The sequence below is a fragment of the Gavia stellata genome, chromosome 4, assembly GCF_030936135.1.
Source record: "Gavia stellata isolate bGavSte3 chromosome 4, bGavSte3.hap2, whole genome shotgun sequence".
Lineage (NCBI taxonomy): Eukaryota > Metazoa > Chordata > Aves > Gaviiformes > Gaviidae > Gavia > Gavia stellata.
This window is the reverse complement of record NC_082597.1, coordinates 2,126,476-2,147,909: the sequence shown is the minus strand read 5'-3', so window position 1 is coordinate 2,147,909 and position 21,434 is coordinate 2,126,476. Positions and strand designations below refer to the sequence as shown.

The 21,434-nt window shown below is 48.6% G+C and overlaps 1 protein-coding gene across 1 annotated transcript in view; it reads left to right on the top strand.

Moving 5' to 3' along the window:
• The first annotated feature begins 10,539 nt into the window (after nt 1-10,539).
• The window catches only part of TASOR2 (transcription activation suppressor family member 2), a 42,702-nt gene continuing 31,807 nt past the window's right edge, over nt 10,540-21,434 (top strand). Inside the window, exon 1 of the mRNA XM_059815997.1 lies at nt 10,540-10,582. Within this exon, the coding sequence (XP_059671980.1) occupies nt 10,540-10,582 (43 nt within the window). The remainder of the gene's footprint in view (nt 10,583-21,434) is intronic.

Here is a 21,434-nt window from a genome sequence, read left to right as displayed (position 1 = left end):
GGCCCGGGCCCGCCGGGGGCCGCCGGCTCCGGCCTCCTCCGCTCCGCTCCGCTCCGCTCCGCCTCCGGGCTCCCGGCTCCGGCCGCGGCGGCCGCCGGGAGTTGTAGTGCCCGGGCGGCGCGGGTGAGGCGGGGGTACTGGGGGCACTGGTGTGTGTGGGGAGGGGGTACTGGTGTGGGAAGAGGGGGTACCTGGGGCACCGGTGGGGAGAGGGGTACTGGGGGCACCGGTGTATGGGGGGAACGGGCACTGGGGGCACTGGTGTGGGGAGAGAGGCACTGGGGGTACTGGTGTATGTGGGGAGGGGTTACTGGGGGCACTGGTGTATGTGGGGAGGGGGATATTGGGAGCACTGGTATGTGCAGAAGGGGTAATGGCAGCACAGGGGGAGGTGGGATACCGGGGGCATTACTTAGGGGGTACCGGGATGTCTGGGCAGGTGGTATATGGGCAGTGGTGTGTGGGGAGGGAGATATTGGGAGCACTGGTTTGCACAGAGATGGTACTGGGGGCACTGGTGTGTGTGGGCAGGGGGTATTTGGGGGAACTGGGGTGTGGGAGGGGGGTGCTGGGGTCACTGGGGTACGTGCATGTGAGAAGGAAGATGGAGAGGGGCTGAGAGCTGGTGTTTGTGGGAGGGGGTACTGGGGGCACTGGTGTGTGTGTAGGGAGGGGGTAGTGGTGGCACTGGTGAGAAGAGACTGGGCTGCTGACAGGGGGTTGGGGAGGCTGGAGGAGCCCGTGAAGCTGGTGTGGGACACGGGGAGATGCTGGGATGGTGAACTGGGGACATGAGGTGTTTTGGGGGGAGGAAGGGCTGGGGGGCTGGTGCTTGTGGGGAGCTGGGGAGGGGGTTCAGCACGGAGGGAAAGGACAGGCTGGGACGGCCACCCGTATGGCTGTGGGATCACAGAATCACACAGAATCACTAAGGTTGGAAAAGACCTGTAAGATCATCAAGTCCAACCATCAACCCAACACCACCATGGCCATTAAACCATGTCCCACAGTGCCACGTCCACACGTTCCTTGAACACCTCCAGCGATGGTGACTCCACCACCTCCCTGGGCAGCCTCTTCCAATGCTTGAACACTCTCTCAGTAAAGAAGTTTTTCGTAATAAATATCCAGCCTAAACCTCCCCTGGCACAACTTGTGGCCATTTCCTCTTGTCCTGTCGCTAGTCACTTGGGAGAAGAGACCAACACCCACATGGGTGGGGTGCAGGAGCTGGCTGAGAATGTGTTTGGGGGAGTTGCTGTGGCAAAGGGAGGTTTGGGGTGTGCTGGAGCAGACTGGAGAGAGCACTGGGGCGGGGGGAGGTTAGAACTGGTACCAAATGTAGGTACCAAAAATGTGGTGGGACTATTTTCCCTGGGTCCCAGATGGCAGCAGAGTCCACCCAGGTCCCAGGGCTGAGTAAGCTGCTCTTCCAGAGTCACCAGGACCAGAGCGAGTTCCTTGGTAATTATGTCATTGATGATACGACCTCCTGGAAACAGCACGTCAGACGTGCAACGCGGAGCAGGGAGACGGGCCTCCTGGCCTCTCCGTAAGGACTGGCATTTCTTAGTTACTTGTATTATGATTGAGCTCTCTGGTTTTGCTGGGTTGTCCTGTCGATGGCTGCTCTGCAAAATTTACAAGTAGGTAAGACAGAGGAAACAGAAGGATAGAAGGGTGAACTGATTTGCCAAAGATTACAAAAACAAATCAGTGAAAGGCTGAAATTACAGCCTGAATCACTTGATTCCCACTTCATTCACCCAGGAGAGCGCAACCCTTCTCTGCCACTTCTCCACTGTCTACCCAAGATCTCTGCTCTCTCAGGGTAGGAGCTGGCATAAGATGCATTCCTTACAATTTTTATTTTAAATCTTCCAAAATAACTGTGCCCACATGGAGGCAGCAGCAGGACCTGCAGAAAACAGCCACATACCAGTCTTGATCATGCTGATGAAACCATCAACAGCATTGCTGGTGTCTCAGGTATCCAGTCCCCATCACATCAGCTCACCTGCCACAGGGACACGGCTCCAAGCACATCCCTTTCCTTGGCTCGGGAGCCCTACATAGCAACTGCAGCTCATCAACAAATTGCTGATCAGTTACCCAGGGTCACAGAGTGGGAGAGAAGATACAGCAGGAGACAGGAGCCAAACATGAACATTATCACACCGGAATACGAACATAAATGTCAGCAACTGCCCTAAAATCTTCCACATTCTCCTCTGTTTCTCCTATCTTATCACCTAGGACTGAAATCAAAGAGCCAGGCAATGCACAGACTTCATCTTCCACCTTCCCCTCCTCCTCCGTCTCTAAATTACTGTTCTTTGCATTAGAAATGTAGGGGAAAGAAGCCAGGCTGTGCAGTTATCTGCCATTCATCCCTGGATTTTCTTCCCCTGTGTGCCAGGTTCCCCCTCCTGCCCCACACTCACGTAATCACATCCAGAAATACAAAGCATTTGCTGTCCTAATTCCCATCAGATTATTTAGGTAGCTGATATTTATGAGGACTTTGTAAGAGGCCTTGATGCCCATATGTTTGTTTTGCCTTGGCAAAGCAACTTACCCGAAGAGAAACCAGACCTGTGGGTTGGCGTCTGTGTGGGCAAGGAGTTAAATTTGGGTGCTGGTTTGAGAAACGCAACTTGACTCTGCGCTTCCTGAACTCTCAAAAAGGTGCCATGTGCCCAAAACACTGACGCCTTGAATTCACGAGCGGAGCCAAGCTTTGTCAACAGCTGCCTGCAGCTTGGGCAACTGCCATGCAATAGTGTTATTTCTCATTTACATCCAGGTCTTGAAGGAGGAGGCATGTATCAGCTTTCTTGTGTGTCCTACTTTTATTACGCTCCCAGTCTTGCAGTCTTCCCCTGACGTTCTTCCCAAATTGCTGGAGTAAGTAAGCAAGGAGACATAAGAAATGGATTAAAAACAGAAAACAAAAAAAATCCCCTTCACCCCAAACAATCTCTGCAGGAGCAGATCTGCAAGGAGAGCTGCTCCTCCGAGGAGGGATTCTGCAGGATTCGTTTACTTCACCTTCCTGCCATACATTTGCAATTCTGTTCATGTTTTTCATTTTGCCCACCTGCTTTGCATGTGTATGTGCGTTCCTCAGGTGGTTGGGAGCTATGCTCTAGCGTACACAGCCAGCTGAAGAACACCTGCTTCCCCTTTCCATCCACAGCAGGATAAAGGATGAAACCATATTTAAAAAAAAAAAAATTAAAATTACATTTTTAGAAAAAAAAAATGTAAAATTCTATTGCTTCTTACTATTCTGCAGTGACTACACTTGTAAAATGAAAATCCACCCTGTGCTTGTTCTCTGCTTTGAGGGAAAAATCAATGTTTTCCAGCCATGGACATTTTTTCACCTGAAAATACTAATTTTGAAGGAAACAAATTTTCCTTTGCTGGAGGATGATATTAAGTAACTCCAGTGGGAAACTTCTGGTCAGCACAGTGGTGGACCTGCTGCCACTTTCACGTAGTAAGAAAATCAAGTATGTCTGCACTAACTGCATAAAAACTAAAATTGCTACACCCTGTCAGCTGCAACAGTACGAGAATTAGCCCAGGGTGGGACCTCTCAAAACACCAGATGTTATCTGTTCTGTCCGTATGTTGCAGCCACTCATGCCAGCCTCACAGGCAGGCTGAGATAGCTGTGTAACTGCTTTTAAGTTTTTCAGGGTTTCCATTCCCTATCTAAAGATGCAAAGAGCTGGCATGCCAGCACCGTAGCAGAAACGGATGTTTAAGCATCACTGCATGGGCTGATGTGGCTCATGGCAGGAGAAACTTTGTTCTCTGAGACCAGACAACACCTCTTCAGCCTCACCTGGCTCTTCTGTAGGGAGAATGCAGGATTACATGGAAGGAGATAGATGAGAGGTTGGAAATAGCACAGTCAAAGCGGGAAAGAAGCAGTTGCGGAGGAGGATCATGGATACAATCTAAATTTCCATCTATGAGAAAATAATCCACGGTAAATATCACTTAGCTGAACAGGATCACTCGCCTGCATCTGCAGATAGTCTGAAATAAGAGTGGTACGACCAACCCTAGCCTCACACAAGCCGATATCAGCTCAGTTGCAAATGCTCCCTCTCTTTAATTACTGCAGGATTACTGCAAGAGAAGAAAAAGATGCTCTGTTTAGAAGATCTGCACGGTCTCAAACACGCTGTCTTGTTTTGCCATGATCAAATTGTAGCATTTTGGTTACAGAAAGAGCTTTTATCTCCTGGCTCCAGTCTTGTGCCTGGTAAGGAGTAATAATTAATGCTTAGACTCTATCTTCAGAGATTGCCAAGTTTACATTGCAAAAATACAGGGTAAGCAGCACAGCTATTAATTTTTAATAACTACTTCAGTAATGATTTAAAAAAAAGGGGGGGGAAATGGCAGAGACTTGAAAAAAAATCGCTTGCTCACCACTGAAAATGCTCATCTGCACTTTGTCACATTCTTGTCATCTTTGACTCATTTCCTGAGTGGACCTTGTAGCTGCCTGTGCGGTGTGTGGTTTTACACGGTTGTGAAAACACCATAAAACAAGCTGGGTTTTGTTACAGGCTTTTGTAGGGGGTTGGTTGTTTGTTTTAACACCTTTGGTTCTGATTCCCCAGTGTAGCTAGAACTATTTAAGTGTTTGTCATCACAACTCAAAGAAAAAGTTGGTTTCTTAGGAAGTTGCAAGATACCAAAATAGCCAAAAAAACAAACACAAGAATAAATCAAACCAGAAACCGAAAATCTTAACTGTGCTTTACAGTGAGAGGTGTAGACTGCACAAATACACCGTGAGCAAACACCAGAGTTCAATGGCAGTGAAAAAATACAACTCATTTTCCAACAAACGCAAGAAGCAGCATGTCACTAATAGGCATGTCGTGGAGAGTTACTTGGGATTTCCTCGAAGAGATGGAAGAGTCTTGACAGATCGGTAGGCTCGGAAAATGCGCTGGCCTATCTAGATAAGCATATGCTGGGAAGGTAAGAAGGAAGATTTTGAGGGAGAAGACTCAATCAGCTATTTCTCTGGGAGTAATAATCCTCTGCATTTAATCTCAATCTGTCTGTCACCCGCAGACTTGGAAAGCATGCGAGAAACTTTACACTCATTCTCAGAGAAACCGCACACATACATCATCGTGCTGGAGGATTCCTGCATCTGTTTAGAGCTGTAGATGGTATCGGCTGTGGTATTTTTGAAGACTTTCCCCTATTATTGAAAGACATGACAAAACTAAAGGTCTTGGGCAAAATTTTGTTCTCTTGCTTCAAGATCCCGAAGTGATTATGGGAGTTTTGCTGGAATCAAGTGAAGGGTGGGGCAAGACAGCTTTATGGGGGATGACATACACCTTGATATTGTTGTAGAATAAAGTAGACCTTTGGGTCAAGAAGCTCCTGACTTTGCCTTTCACGCTTTTCCTTGCAGTTTGCTTTGACACTCCTTTACAGAAAATAGAGTAGAGCAGAAATGAGTGGGAGCAAACCTCTTTCTGTCCACCTGGATTAAATCAGAAGGACTCAAACTTTGTGGTGGTGTGCAGCAGCCATTTCTGAGCTAGCTGCCTGCTCCCACCTCTTCTCAGGTGCCCAGAAGTCTTTGCATAAACTTTTCATGGTCTGAACATGACACCTTTAAAAAGAGCTCTGCAGTTTTTCTGGGCATACCTGCAGGAATGACCAAACATAACGGGCTACCAAAGAGGTCAAACAAGCCCACAAGTTCTCTTTCCCCACTTTCAGTTAAGGTCCTGAGCCAACACTTCCCAAGCCAAATGGCTCTAAACTTGATATTTTACCACACCACATCGGAAGTTCCTCAAATAACAGATGCTGGGGCCTATCTGACCCTCCAGATTGGCCTGGTGATGCTGCATCTAGGGAGGCTTCTGGTTCAGGCTCATTTCTTTTCAAAACCAGGCAATTTCTTGGTGCAGACTTGTACAAAAAGATCAGTCAGGAACAGTCCTGCTCTGCTTCATTCCTGAAAACACTACCTGGGAAGGGAAACTTCATCCTGAAATAAAACCATGCTAGGATCCTGCTGCGACAGAAGCCCATCTTGCCTCTTCTCCCTGCTGTAGCCACTTGCCTGCGGTTCCTCTTGGTTTCTGCAGTTGTCCCTCTCCCCTCTGGACACATCTGTCCAAAATCTTTGCAGCAGAGGAACACCAGGGTTTTCAGCACCCTCCAAAAAGGCACCCATGTTTTTTTCATGTGCTTGCATTTTACCTTTTAGACCCGCTTTAATCTGTCCCAAGAGCCATGCCAATGAAAGAACAATCACACTGGGCATCAGCTAGCCATGGGGTTCGTTATTTGGCTTTGAGGTCTACACAAGCCCAAATATTTATTCAGAATTACCTTGAGCCACTGGTGACCTCCTCCCATGTGGACTCCCTCCGCAACAGCTAAGGAAACGGTTCAACCTTTGGATGTTCTCACGAGCAGGGGAGGAAGAGGGTCCTCCAGCAGCCCACTGATTTTCTAGAAAATTGAAAAAAACAGTCTGTGAAACCACTACCTTGCTGTCAAATTGGGCTGAAACTGTCTAATAGCTTCAAAAGTTAATGGAAGAGACAGACAGACAGAAATAGTACGATCACAAGTCTCATTTCCTTAGGAAACCAAGCAAAAACCAAACCAATCTCTCATGCCACATATTATAAGGAAATAGGAGAAAATCAAAGAGAAACTCAATGTTTCCATGTATTTTGGTGTCATCTGCTGTCCCATGATTCACATATGGCAGGAAAAGTGGAGGGATCCCGCAGGTCCTATGCCATCCGGCATTTGCAGGCTGTGTTTGTACACTTCACGCAGCAACTGGGACTCCTGATGCTGCCCCACACAGTCAATAATGATTTCAAACCTAATTATTTGCTTTATCGTTGTGTGTTGTCTTTCAGCAGGAGGACACTGTCGTTTTCAGGAACTGCTGCTTCCACCTCCCAGTTGACTCATTTAATTGCAACTATTTTCTTTCACAGAGTGACTGACAGCATCCGCAGGCATCATTCTTTTTTTTCTGAATAGAAGAGGAAATAGATCTTCAAATGACTGCTTCTTTATTTTAGACTTGCAAGTATGCCAGAACTTTATGAGTCATTCTTTCAAAGCCAAAATAGAGTATTGCCAGGAACTAGGTCCCCACCACAATTAGATCATGGGCTCTCATCTTGCACAGACCACACGTGCCACCGCCCGAAAAGGCGTGAGGCACCAAACAGCGACATAGAAACTCCAGTTAGAAATGGTCTGACCTCCAGAGGCTCCAGTTACTCTCCCTAGCAAAAGGATGACAAAATTCCCTCAAATTCCTTGTTTTTCTAATAGATGAAACGGGAATAGATCATTGAGAAAGGAGCTCTCACCAGAAATTCTACATTTCCTCATCAGAAATAATTCCTAATAGTAAAATATTCGTGTTTCATTGTGGTGGCAGATGAACAGTCGCACTTGAGGTGGAAACCCAGGTGCTCTGACTGTGGATCTCCTCTTCCTTACAGATGCCACAGAAGCTCAGAGCCCTTCTCCTGCCTCCTAGGAGAGGAACAGAGTTACACGGGGCTGTTTATCTTCCACCCTCACAGGGCAACCAGGGACACTGACCCTGCAAGGATATTTCCGTCTCACCTTGCCCAAGTACTATGGCATGGGAACACGGAAAGCCTTTTTGCTTACTCCTAGGCTAGCTGTGTTTAGGACCAGCAACACCAGCAAGAATTCCAGTCTTTGATATATCATCAGGAGCTAGAAAAATCAGCAGATCTGGCAAATTGGAGACACACTGCTATGCGGTCAGAGCACAAGATTGCTTTTGACGCTGCCCTTACTGACTGTAGGACACCAGAAAAATCACTTACTCTTCCCTGTGCCTTCGTTTTTTTCACTGGGTAGTTGCAATTTGCACTCTCTGCTGCAGTAGCAAATTCTTAGGATGGGTGAAATATCTGTAACTGAACGTTACTGACCTGCAGCATTGCTTTGAGTAATAAGTGACTTATAAGTGAGCTGTCACATCATCGTCTCATTGTTCTTTCTCCTTTTTTCCTTCGTTTGTCAATCTTACCTGCAAAGGCTATGACTACCCCAGCATGCGAAAATATACCCGACGAGGTCAGCAAAGCTAAACTAGAGCCTGGGTGCTGGGGAGCCAAGCACAGAGGCACCCAATCAGGCTGTGGAAACACCAGCAAGGATCGGGAATCAGCCTCTCCATAAATTTTTTAGCTCAGCTGGGTGACAGCACAGCGCGTCCACGACGCACATTGCTGTGCAGACACAGAGCCACAGATCTCCAGCCAAACCGTCAGCCATGGCTCATTGCCACAAGTACCTGAAATCCTGGGTGGGCTCCCCTCCAAGCACCCACCAGACTCATTGCTCGGTATGGCGAAACGGGCGTTCACGCAACACAACCGTTGACCCATGATTTGGCACGCTGTGTTCACAGAACCCCTTGCACAAGAGGTTAGGCACGCCCAGATCGCCCTGTTCCCTGCTCCAACATCTACTGCAACATTGACTATTTGCTGCATTCACAACGTCCCTGAGAGGCTGCTGAGCATGGCGAACCCTAAAAATTATCATCCACTCCTACTGTTCCACGTAGGGTCCAACAATACCGTGAGGAGGCAACTCAGAATCATCAAAAGAGACTATATGTCCCTTGGAGCAACATTAAGAGGATCTGGAGCACAGGTGGTATTCTCCGCTATCCTCCCAGTCAGAGGAAGTGGTTTAGGAAGGAGGAGAGAAATTATAGGATTCACCTGACCAAGTGGGGCAAGAGAGTTTTCAGTAACAAACTGGTCAGACTTGTAAGGAGAGCTTTAAACTGGACTTGGCGAGGAAGGGGGGTGGAGTTTTGAGCAACAGAGAAGAGCCAGGGGCTGCTGATGCATTAGGAACCAACAAGGAAACACCAGTGAAATGCCTCAGAGGAATTAGGGCATGTTCTCTAAAAAGATGTTGCGGTTGATAGCCCAGCTGAAGTGTCTCTATACCGATGCACACAGCATGGGTAACAAGGAGGAGCTGGAAGCCATTGTGCAGCTAGAAAGCTACAATCTAATCAATACATATATATTCAGTATATAAAGGGAGCTTATAAGAAAGACAGAAAAAGACTTTTTACCAGGGCCTGTAGGGACAGGACAAGGGGCAACAGTTTTAAACGGAAAGAGGGTAGGTTTAGACTGGACATAAGGAAGACATGTTTTGCGCTTAGTGTGGTGAGACATTGAAGCTGTGGATGCCCCATCACTGGAAGTGTTCAAGGTCAGGTTGAACTGGGCTTCGAGCAACCTGATCTAGTGGTTTACATGCAGCTACTCAAGTGATAAACCGTCTCCCAGCCGGGCTGATCTAGACAGGTCCCAGGTGGTGGAGAACAACTGGATTATTTATCTACTTTTTCTGCTGAAACATTCATTTACCCGCCTTGCTCCTGAAGCAAATCTACCCCTGGGCCACACACGTTTTCAACAGAGGAACAGAACCCAGAGTGTCTGGGGGGACCGGGCACCTTTTAACACCCTGTGGAAAATCCTATTTAAAAGGGGTGACCGAGCAACCCCACTGCCCAGGGGCTGCTGCCATGAAGCGGGGCCTGGAGCCACCCTGCCAGGGGCCCCGAGGGTACCTCACCCCAGGGGGGGCAGCGGGGACAGGGATGGGGCTGAAGGGAGGCCCTGAGGTAAGGGCCACAGGGAGAGGGTGAGGAGATGAGGGAAGGGGCCAGGAGGGCTAAAGAAAAATGGGGGAAGGCTCTGAGGGAAGAGCCAAAGGAAGGGGCTGAGGGAAGGCGTTGAGGGGGAAAGGCCGAGGTGAGGGGCCCAGGGTGTGATGTGAGGGGAGGAGGAAAGGGGTTGAGGGGCTGAGGGAAGGTCCAAAAGAAGGCGCCGGGGGAAGGACTGAGGTGAGGGACGGGGCCCAGGGCAGGAGGTGAAGACTGGAGGGAGGAGGGAAGGGGCTGAGGTGAGCAGGGAAGGGGCTGAGGTGAGCCCAAACCCAGGGGCCGGAGGACAGACTGAGGCGAGGGAGGGTGCCCGCCGCAGGAGGTGAACGATGAGGGAGGGGGCGCTGAGGGGACGGCGGGAAGGGCCGCCGAAGGCCGGTGCCGGCGCGGCGGTGACCCGCGGGAAGAGGAAAGCCGCGGGCGCGGCCGCGCTCTCTTTCCGGTTCAGTTTTCACTTTCTGTTTTTTTCCCCGCTGCCGCCGCCCGCCCCCGGCCCCGGCCCCGGCCCTGCCTCCCCGCCCGCCCGCGCCATCCCTCCGCGGCGCCCTTCCACTTCCTGGGGCCGGCGGATGGCGGCGGGCCGCAGCGCTCCCGCCCCGCATGCCGCCCCGCGTCGCCTGAGCCCGCCGGCCCGCCCGGCCCGGTAGCGCCGCGCCCTCCCGGGGCCCCACCGGGAGCGGAGCCGCGCCGAGGGCCGGGCGGGGCGGCATGCGGGCGGCGTGAGGGCCGGCGCGGCGGGGAACGGCGAGGAGGGAGCCTCGGCCATGGGCGAGCGGCGGGACGAGGAGACCGGCGGGCCGGGCACGGGTGAGCAGGGCCGGGGGGGCGGGCCGGGACCGAGCCACGGGGAGGGCGGCGGGCTCCATCGCACCCTTCGTCTAGGGAGGAGAGGCCAAGCTGGCTTTGCCCCTCTCATTCTCCAAAGCTGGGGCTGACCGGCCCCGTGGGGACGAGGTTGAGGCAGGTGCCTGCTCCTCGCCGGGTGAGGGGGAGCAGCCCCCGGGCCAGGGCTGGATGCACCTGCCCCGAGCCCCTGGGCGCCTGGAGGCCTTGGGCACCTAGAAAGCAGCTTTTTTACTTAATTTCGACTGGCTCACTGGGGACACATTGACTTTTCCAAGCTCCCACTTGCGCCAGTAGCTGACCCCAAGGCCCATGCAGCTGGGAGAGCTGCCGTCCTTCTTGGTTTTGTGGCTGCGCACGCTTTTGGTCTGTCCTTGGGGAGCTGTGCTGGTCAATACAGGTGCCCTTCAGGAGCAGGATATAGAAATACAAACAGATCGGCTGTTTGCTGCTCCCTCTCTCAAACTGGCGTGGGGAGCTGAAGGCTGGAAGGTCTCTTTGCTCTCCCCTTGGAGCAACGGCGCTTCCCTGCAGGGCTGGAAATTGGCCTTCGAAGAGGGGGAAAAATACATTTCTGCTCTGGTCCTGTGCGGTTCTGCTCCCAGATTGTTCCTAAAAAAATTTTCCCACAGAGGCTCAGTTAGGAGCGGGGTTTGCCGAGCTGTGGGTCTGCATTCCTTAAGCAGGAATAATCTGGGATAGATGGAGCAGGTAGGAGGGTGGACAGCACAAAAATAGTTATAAAACATGTTCCTTACTCCATGGGAACAAAGTTTATTTTTAAAAAAAAAAAACGTGCAAGAAAGCCTTTCTAGCCCAGAATAATCAGTAGCCCAGTGGTTTGGTGCTCATTGTGGATGCAGGAGATGCTGGTGAAGTTCTGCTCTGTGGGGGATTCAAGTCAGAATATTAACCTTATGGTTTTACCGTAAGCGTTTGGTCAATGCTGCTCAATAGATCTCTTTACAGTGCTTGTAAGAGACTGGTGACAAACATGGGGCTCTACTGGCACTAGCTATCCTGTGGTTGAGTCTGGAAGTTACTGGTCTGCACTTGAACAAATTTATTACATATAGTGTGCTGTCAAGAAAATGTCTGATTTCACAGAAATTGTTGCTTTCCAATCGAAAAATCATTTTGTCAGAGAATTTCCTATCTGCTCTGATAAGAAGTGTAAGTACTCACCTAGGACCAGAGACTGTATTACCCAGCTCTGAAACTGGTTTTACGTACTAGTTTGGTCTATTTTTAGTGTTCCTCTTAAACCTGGTGGTTTTGGTGGTAGCAGAGCTAGCTTAAGTGTTCCCCATTCCCAGACACTCACCCCCGACACCCCCTAACATCCGCATCCCACCCGACTTCAAGCTGTGTTGGCACAACTCTTTGTGGAGTCATGCAGTAATACAGATTGCTGAGCCTATCTGGATTAAAAATAGCCTCTTTTACTTTATTTTCTGCTGCAGTTTGCTGTTTTTCTTCATTGCACAGCCCCAGCTGTGCCAGGAGGAGAAGAGAAGGAGCACTTGGGCAAGGGCTAGCATAGGTCACTGTAGCCACCCACCGAAATGCATGTGGGATTACATCTTTGGTGGAATGATCTGGTTTTATTACATGAAATATCTATGTTGGTCACGCTGGCACCTGCCAGAGTGACCAACTGATTATTCTTGGTTAGAATCGCTTTGAGCCAAGAAAGTGAAATGTTTATTATTTTTGGTAAATGCTGTTTTCGCAGCTTGGCTTTTTTGCGGGGGTTTTTTGGTGGTGAGTTAATTACCCACTAGTTCTGATTGGGTGTGTGGAGTGAGTGTGCGGGTGTATGGGGATTTTAGTACTTGGCTTTGGTTCTGTTTTTATTTGAAACTACGTCTTGGTAATTTCCGCATCCAAAGGGTCCATAGAGAGCGTGTGGTTAGAGCTCTATTGCCATATCAAGCAGAACAAGAGACCGGGAGAAAGAAAGTCAATGCTGAAAGGAGAGCATCTGTAGTGAGAGCAAAAGTAATGCAACAAACCACGCCTAAGGAAGGATATATCCCTGTTTGGGAGGTTTTTGGGCTTGCTCAAAGGCAAAAGGAGTAAGTAACTAGCAGTCTGGAGGAATGCAGCTGCAGGATTTCAGGCAGGGGAACTGTATACCCGCTTTCTCCCAGCGCAAACAATTTGTTGGTTTTGGTTTTTTTTTCTTTTCCCTAATGGGGGAGTTCTGCCTTGGGGAGGATGTTTTTAACATGCAAACCATTGCTGTTGCTCTCACAAGGCTGCCTGTGTGTCAGGAGACCCTGGATGTCACTGCAGCGTGTGCAGTCGTCTTGACAGCGCGTGGGCTTTAGATCCAGGATGTCCCTAGCATCAATTTTTTGGGGTTCCAGGAGGCAGCAGATGAACTCCAGTTTGTGTGGCGGTGGGCTGATGTTTCTTGGAGGGCTGGATGTTGCTCTGCAGGTCCTGTGTGGTTGGCTGGGTTTCAACATGTGGGTTTCGACATAGCGTCTGTGGGCTGCACACAAAGGATCTCAAAATGTAACCTAGCAAAGGCAAGCCTGTCATCAGTGGGTTTTTAGTTTGCTGGGCACTTGTCTACAGCTCTCCCACAAGGTCAAAGCACATCAACTCTGGCTGTCTTAGGCCATGGGGCTACTGCACTCGCATGGAGAATCACTTGGCTGGCTGGTTTGCAAAGAAAGTGTTGTCTTTAGTTGTCCAAGTGCTCAAATATCTGTGCTGGTGCTAGATTTGGGAAGAGTCAATGCAGACACCTGCAGCTGAGTGAATCCACAACAGGTGGCAACCCTGTATAAGATGATAGGAGAAGGGAGCTGTGGCAGGATGGGGCTTTGAGGAGCATCTGCTGAGATGATAGACAGCAACAACTGTCTGTTCAATGAGTTAATGAGGGAAGACCTATAATAACCGCATCCTCAATTACATGAGCAGCTGAAAGTAACAGGAGGGAGGTTATAAAATCAAAGAAGTGTTACCTGGAAGGTTTCTCTGGTGTAGAACTCTACTCCGAGTATATTTTTCACCAACATCAGAGTGGGGCAGCTGTGGCTTTGCCCAGCCAAGAATGGGGACACCCACCTCTCTGCGACCTGTCCTAAGGCTGCATCACCCTCCGGGGAAAAAATTCATCCTGTCGTCCAGTCTGAACCTCCCAAGGTGCAACTTGAGGTGTTTCCCCTTATTTTTTCCATCTGCCGGTGCCAGGAGAGAGGCTCCATCGTCCTTGTGACTCTCCATCCGGGAGTTGTGGGCTGCAGTTGGATCTCCCCAGCTTTTCTCCCCTGGGCTAAACAAGCCTATCTCCCTTGCTTTCTGTGTAATTATGTATGGTCTTGTTGGGGCTGCCTTCTCTGGGTAAGAATTTGGGGCACAGTTTGAAACAACCACGTTTGCTGAAATTTCTTATGACACAGGGTTTTTTTTACATAGTGTAGGAACATAACCTTCCCTACCTGTGAGGAAACTAATAGTGTTTTCTCCCCGACCAACTAGATGCATTCAGCTATCGCTGTGAGATTAAATCTGTGTTGGCAGAGCTCAAGTGGAGCTGTCTGCGTAAAGGTTGCCTGTCCTTTGGGCAGAGTGGTTGCTCTCCTGAGAGGGTGCCAGGGGTTCCCTGTATTGCCTGACTCCAAAAAGTGATCTAAATAAATACTGGCAGTCTCTGATATTGAGATGAAAAGCATTTAAAAAGCTCCTGCAGCCTAGATATATGCATTCCCGGGCTACCTGATCCCAGAGGTAATTTAAAATACAATCCGGCACCTGGGTTTTCCAGCTTAACAGCAATCACCTTGTCTCACTATGAAAACGTGTTTTAAATACATCAAACCAGGAGATTGCAAAAGATAGCATCTCAGCCCAAACAGGGACATAACTCCGAGGTTTAAGGCTGAGGAGCTGCATCAGCCTGCTTACTTTTTTCAGCTAATTGCAAATGTTAGAGAGCTGTGCCACCCAAAAATTCCCCCCTGCCCAGCAATTTGAATGCTTGGTTCTTCTGGGGGAAAATAGCTCCACAGTTACGAGAGCTCTTGAACCTCCATGTGAGCCAACCGCTCTCTTTCTGAGAATACAAGGAAACATCCGCTGCAGAGAGGTGGTTTGTAATGATGTGTTATGATGATATACTTGCAGGAGGCCGGTAGCAGTTGCAGGATAATTGACTCAATAAGCTGCTGGTCTTGCCCATGAAAGCACCGCATAGAGTAAGAGATGCTTCCTATCATGGTCGCTAATGTGGCACTGCATATCCATCATCTGGTGTCAGCCTGGCTCCACGCACATCGGAACAGGGGTAAAACCTTGTGCTGATTTCATAGGCTGTCCCAGCTGAGACCGAATATCCATCTTGGCTGGTATCCCAACTCCAGGAGTGGCTGCTTAGGGAAAAGCACGTGAACAGGACAAAGGCACAGTGCTCTTCCTCTGAAAACTCATGCCAGCTGCGCAGGTTTGTGGCTCAGGGACTTCCTTTGCATTTAATAGATCTTTTTTTTTTTCCCCCCACAAATCTGTCCAGTTGATCTTTGAACTCATCTGCAGCAACCCATGGTGAGACCTTCAGGAAATACTGCTTGTTATTAGAGCCCTTCCTGGCTCTGCCAGACAGCCCGTGATACAACCTGTGCCGCCTTTTCCATCTCCGGTGGGAGGCCTTTTCCCCTTTAATTTGCCAACACGCTCACTCCTCATCTCTGCAAATGGGTGCCTCCAGCAGCCCAGTTTAAGCCAGAGGCCTTGTTTTGGCTGGACCATGAGCACAAGTCTGCCCTGGTAATGCATCCCATGCCCAACATCTGCCTCTGGTACATGTAATATCGTGGCTGTGTTGGCTCTGTTGTACACGGTTTAGATCAGATCCGTTACCGCATGGCAGTTTCAGCCAGCTCTGCTTATTAGCAGCCTGACAAATACAAGGTTAGAATAGTTGTCTGTGTCTCTGAATGGAAAAAACGGGAAGGAAAAAGGTGAGAAAGTGAAAGGAAAAGATGCTGGCAAGCAGCAAAGCTGTAAAAGTTGCTGATAATGGCAGGAGCACCAGGAACAAGGCACTTGTCTGGTGTAGGAAAGTCTATTTTGAGATCGAAAGGCTTTGAAGAACCATGCTAAACCACAAGAAAATCCCAAGAGGCTCGAATATGCCAAGGCAAATAATTTTCTGCTTCGGTGCCATGCTAACGGGGCCCTGGACCGGTCCCCATGGGCATAGGACACCTGCTCCGTGGTGGGGATAGCTCTGCTGCGCTGCACGGAGCGGTCTCTGGGGTCTGCCTTGGGTGATTGGTTTGCAAATACATCTAATATCAGCTGGCCATGCGAGTGGTGAGGGGTCTGGAGCGCAAGTCTGATGAGGAGTGGCTGAGGGAAGTGGGGTTGTTCAGTCTGGAGAAGAGGAGGCTGAGGGGAGACCTCATCGCTCTCTACAACTACCTGAAAGGGGGTTGCAGAGAGGTGGGTGTTGGTCTCTTCTCCCATGTAACGAGTGATAGGACAAGAGGAAATGGCCTCAAGTTGCGCCAGGGGAGGTTTAGGCTGGATATTAGGAAAAATGTCTTTACTGAGAGAGTGGTGAGACACTGGAATAGACTGCCCAGGGAGGTGGTGGAGTCACCATCACTGGAGGTGTTCAAGGAACGTGTGGACGTGGCACTGTGGGACATGGTTTCATGGGCATGGAGGTGCTGGGTTGATGGTTGGACTTGATGATCTCACAGGACTTTTCCAACCTTAATGATTCTGTGTGTGTGGTCTGTGCTACGTCTCCTAGCCCGATTACTTCTGGAGAGTAAATGTAAGCTTAGTTTACATCATGTCATTAACTGAAAATACTTTACAACAGTCAAAAGCATCTGCCGTAGTCAACGTCTTGTTAGTGTGCAGGCATGACACCTTCCTGCTCCTAGATATTTGTGGGAGATAGTGATTTTTGGCTTAATTTGGCTCATTTTTTGGCTTAAACTGAAAGAGGAAAGTGACTTCTGTGCTTCAGCAGTAATGAGCCAAGACTCATTATAAAAGTTGGGCTGCGCAGGTGTAGCACTCATGGTGATGACCTGTGAGGGTGACCTGACCACAGGTGGGTAAAGATCTTGCCCATGGGCTTCTCAGGATTCTGCAATACGTAAGGACATGGAGGGCTGAGTTTCTGAGAATTTTTTATTACAAATTACTACAAGCTACTATTAGTAAAAACAAATATATACATATATAAATATATACTACAAGTCACTACACTAGGAATGAAAGTATATATATTACAAGAGTAAAGCAAATATATGTATGTTACAAGTTATTACAGAATTCCAGCTAGCAAAGCAAGTATATATTTAATGAACCTTTACCTGTGTGTGCAGCTATAAATATATTGTGTGAGGTGTCACCAGTGTGACACTCACCAAACCACTCCCAGGAGTGGGGCCAATCGGCGATGGAAAAGTCTCACTTCAAAGATGATCCGTGTCACCGAGTCCGGAGTCAGCCAGGCATCCCCAGTGAGGGTCTGATCTGTCTGGGAGATCTCATACAGGGAAGTTCATTTTGGGTAGGTAGCGAGTTACTTTTCATATCTTTTTGGTGTCGAGATGTAAGTGGGTGTAGGACATCAGTGCCCAGAGTAGCTGTTGGCTGACTTTTGTTTTCCTGGAAGGTCAGTTTCTTATCTCAATTTCTTTGTTCTACCACTGCTCCACATCAAGGAGGTTTTGGCTGAGCTTATCAGGGATGTTTCAGTACTCCTGGAAAAAGAGACATCCTTCTTTGTCAGTATATTTACCAGGTCACCTTTGTGGCTGCTCCATCAGCAGGCTGTAGCTAAAAGAAGTTTGCGGTTACTAGTCAAGCGCGTAGTACCATGAGTTTTATAACGCAGAGTTAAAAGGGACAGTTCATATAATTGTTATGACTGCGTGCTAGAGATGATTAGAAGGTAAAACTAAAGAGTGAGAGCAGCAAAATCAGGATGGGAGATTATAAAAAGAAGAGAGAAAGTGGACTTCACCAGAGCCGAAGAAGTGGGGAGGATGATCTTAAGGAGTTTCAGCTGGCACTACATGAACTGTTGATGGTACAAAGTGGCATGTGGTGGTGCCAGCACTGACATTGCCAGTGATGCCTGCTGTTACAGCTCATACTGACGATGGGACCAAGCCAGGAAAATGGAGGAAATCCTGGTCGAAGAGCAGCAAGGTGGAGAAGGGCCGTGGGAAGGGACCATGCAGGAGCAGCTGTGCTATGGGGAGGTTGAAAGCCCTGTAGGTGAGCAGTGTGGCTGTGTGCAGTGTGCGTTGGCCATGCTGGCTTGCAGATTTTTGGAGATTTGACAGCATTCCAGTGTCTGCAGCAAGTGCTACTAAAATTTAAGGTAAAAAAAAAAAAAGACAGGGCAGAAAAGCAAACCTTTGTACAAGTCTGTACATGTAAGTAGTTTGAAAGCCATGGGTTTTCCTCCTGGGCTGACTTCGGAAGTCTCTGTGTGGTGAGGCCATCCAGAGGTCGCATGAAAATGGATGAGCCGAAAGAGGATCCTGGTTTTGGGGACGTATGTGTCTCTTGGCCTCGGTTGGCCCTCCTGATGGTCATCCAGCACCTGCAGGAGCCCTGAATTGGAAAGGAGAACAAAGGCATGCAGCTCCTGGGATGTGTACGGGCCATGTGTGTCTGCCCGTGGGGCACGTCCACTCAGGCTGGCTTTAGCCTATGCTTTGCAGAGGACAGAACAGGGCATGTCGAGACATTTGCAGGCGTGATTGGGCAGGAAAGGTCAAAAGAGCTGGCTTTAAGTCTAGAAAAGGAGGAGGAAGGAGTAAGTAGGTTAGCAGCCTTCCAAGGAATGCAAGGCTCTTGGAGGATGACTTCTGCACAACCACAGCACGAGGGAAAGATCAGTTTTACTTGCAGCATTGGCAACTGATGTTAATAGCTGCAAGAGCGACTAGTTTTTCTCCCTTGCTATTAAGGTAGAAAATCACCAGGACAGGCTGTGAATCCCCTCCCCAAGGATTTCAGGGCACGGATAACACCCGCTGTGGGTTCAGAGCTGTGCTGGGTTTCTCCCACTCTCCTCCAGCTGTCGGTCCTGCGATGCATCTCTGCTGTCTGACCGACCCTGTGCGAGATGTCGGTCCCGTTCCCTGTGGATGCTGCGTGGTGACGCGCTCAGAGGGGAATGGACACTTTCACTTTTACTTCTGGTTTAGGCACTTTCACTTTCACCTCCTCACAGCTTGCGCTGAGGCTGTCAAGGGCCTTCTGCTCCCACAAATGAAACTTGGATGTATCAGGGTTTTGCATGTATTTCTGTGAGCCCAGTCTCTTCCTTAGGGTGGGAACAGATCTGAAGGAGCCTCTTAAATCTGAAAGGGCAGATGAGGGTCACAGCAAGCTGCCGGACTTGGTGCCATGCTCTGTGATTGTTTCATCTTGTGTATTTATGTATTACTACAGCAACTTTTTCCCTTTTGGACTTTTATTTTTACACTGCAGCTGAACTTGCAGGGAAGAACAAATGTTTGAGTTATCACCTGCAAAATTGCTGTTTATGTTGCATTTCCAAGAGCTTCCCAGGCTTTTTTCTTTTTAAAGCATTCAGCTTTTACCCCTGAGAGATATGGAATATCCAGTGCTTTTGCTGATTTAACACCCTGCACCCTCAATATGTTTTCTGCACCCGGAGGGGCTTTTAACCCCATAATTGCTCTTTGTCAACTCGGTGCCTCCCATACTCCACATGGAAACATGACTGGCTCCCAGCTTGCGCGTTCAGACATGGCCTTTCTCATGCTCCAAGACCCCAAACTTGTTGATGGTGCAGCAGTTGTGAGGCGCTATCGGTAGGAAGAGCAGAATATCACACCCTGAAAAGTGAGATGGTTTGGTGCAGTAGCTGTGAAATTAAATAGCACCCACTGCAGTCCTGTGGTTTTGGGACATGAGGAGCAGTCGAGGGAGCTGGGCTTTTTAAGGCTGGCAGAGAAGATGCTGAGGACAGGGCTGTCTCTCCTCAGAGGATGGCTCCGGACACAAGCATTGTGGTGGTCCAGCAAGAAGCAAAAAGGGATGTTATGTTCGGTCCAAGCCTTTGAGCAGAGCTGTGAGCTGGGATGTAATTCCTGGATCTGATTTCCATGGAGGAGTCTGAATTCCCTGACTGCTTCCTTGAGATCCACAGGGTGCGAGAGACACAAAGCAAAATGAGAGACAAGTGAGGAAAAAAGTGAGCAAACTTAACACCCTTTCCTATCTTCATTAAGCTCAAAGAGAGAAGACGATAATACTGAGAGAGAGCTGGAAGACCTCTTTATTTTTCATTTTTCTGTGCTTGAGAGCCAAATTGTGTTCACCTGCTTTTTTACTGCTTCTAGTGATTACAGAGGCATCACCTGAAAGTGGGAGGTTTAGAAAGTGAATACAAGAGGGCACAAAAGACCCCAGAGCAACGTTGAGAGAGGCAAAAGTACTTTTAAAGACTTTCCTTTCTGTGCTCCCAATTTCCATTCCCGCCTGCCCTCTACATGCTTTTCTTAGAACCATTTTTAGAGCTGTTTTTATACTTTTTCCCCCCACTTTTTGCCTTGTCCAGCTTTTCTTTTGCTTGGCACAATGCAGACGCTGTCTCCCTTCCCCTGTTAAGTCTCGTAGTGCAGGCTGGCTGAACTGGCTTAGAGCAGTGTAGCTGAATGAGTGTAATACACGCAATTTGAACTGTTATTTTTCCTGTTCTTTATATTAGGTCCTTTTTTGCTCTGGAGTAATTTGAGCGGAATAACGAGATTTGTGACGTAGGGAATGATTCTGTCTTTTCTTTTCTTCTTTTTAATTGAGGGGAGGGAAAAAAAAATTATTAAAACTTACCCTTTAAAAATAGGAGTCAAAACCCCAAGTAGGTTGCAGGGTGATGACAGATGCTGTCTTGCTCATCACCAGAGGAATGTGGGCCTTTCTGCTTTAGAGCTTAAAATGAGAACTTATCTATCTGTTCTCAAAAATTTTGGTGAGGTTTTTCTTAAAGAGTGACCAGCGTGCAAAACCTGCTCTTCGGGTGGGGTTCGGCAGTTCTACATTTCTTTTGTTGTAGACGACTGCTTTATTTTCTAAAGTTTATGCGTCAGAAGAAATAAACCTTTTCAATGTGTCTGTGTTGCAAACTCAGCTTGGGATTTGAAATCTCGTAGCTCATGAATCACCACCAGTAATAAAGGTTTTTAAATGTGCAACAGAGACTGAGCCCAGGATTTCCTGTGTTTCTAAGCGGCTGTTTTATTTAATATTTGGATTTTAACAGCTGCAAGAGCACAAATACTGCAGGGCTTTCCTTTGTTTCTGTGTCCATATTTAATTTGTCAACTGCTTTGGGACTTCTTGGTGGGATGCTGTTGGGAAGTGTTTTACTAGGATGTTTTCCTTCGGAGATGTTGAGAGAGTTTGGGCTTTGAGAAAACCCTGCCTGTTGAGGCTTTGAAGAAAGGCTTGCTGTCATGGTATTGAAAACCACATTCACTCAAGACCTGGAGATCTTTATAGTAAAACAGATAACCCTGAGAAACTGAACGTGCACCGAGATTTTCCTTGTGTGCAGCCATCAACTCTCACACCCTAAAAGAGCGCACAATGAATCTAAGTAACTTTTTAGCACAAGAGAAAACTCTGACCTGCTCAGAGAGTGTAAAGTTAATTTACCCCAAGGCTTTGCTTCTAGCAGTTGCTAACAATTTCTTTTTTTTTTTTTTTTCCCTGTTGCAAAGGAAAAACTTTAAGGGCTTACTGGCAAGGGCTTACGAGGGAGCTTGTATTCCTCCTGCCAAAGGGCGAT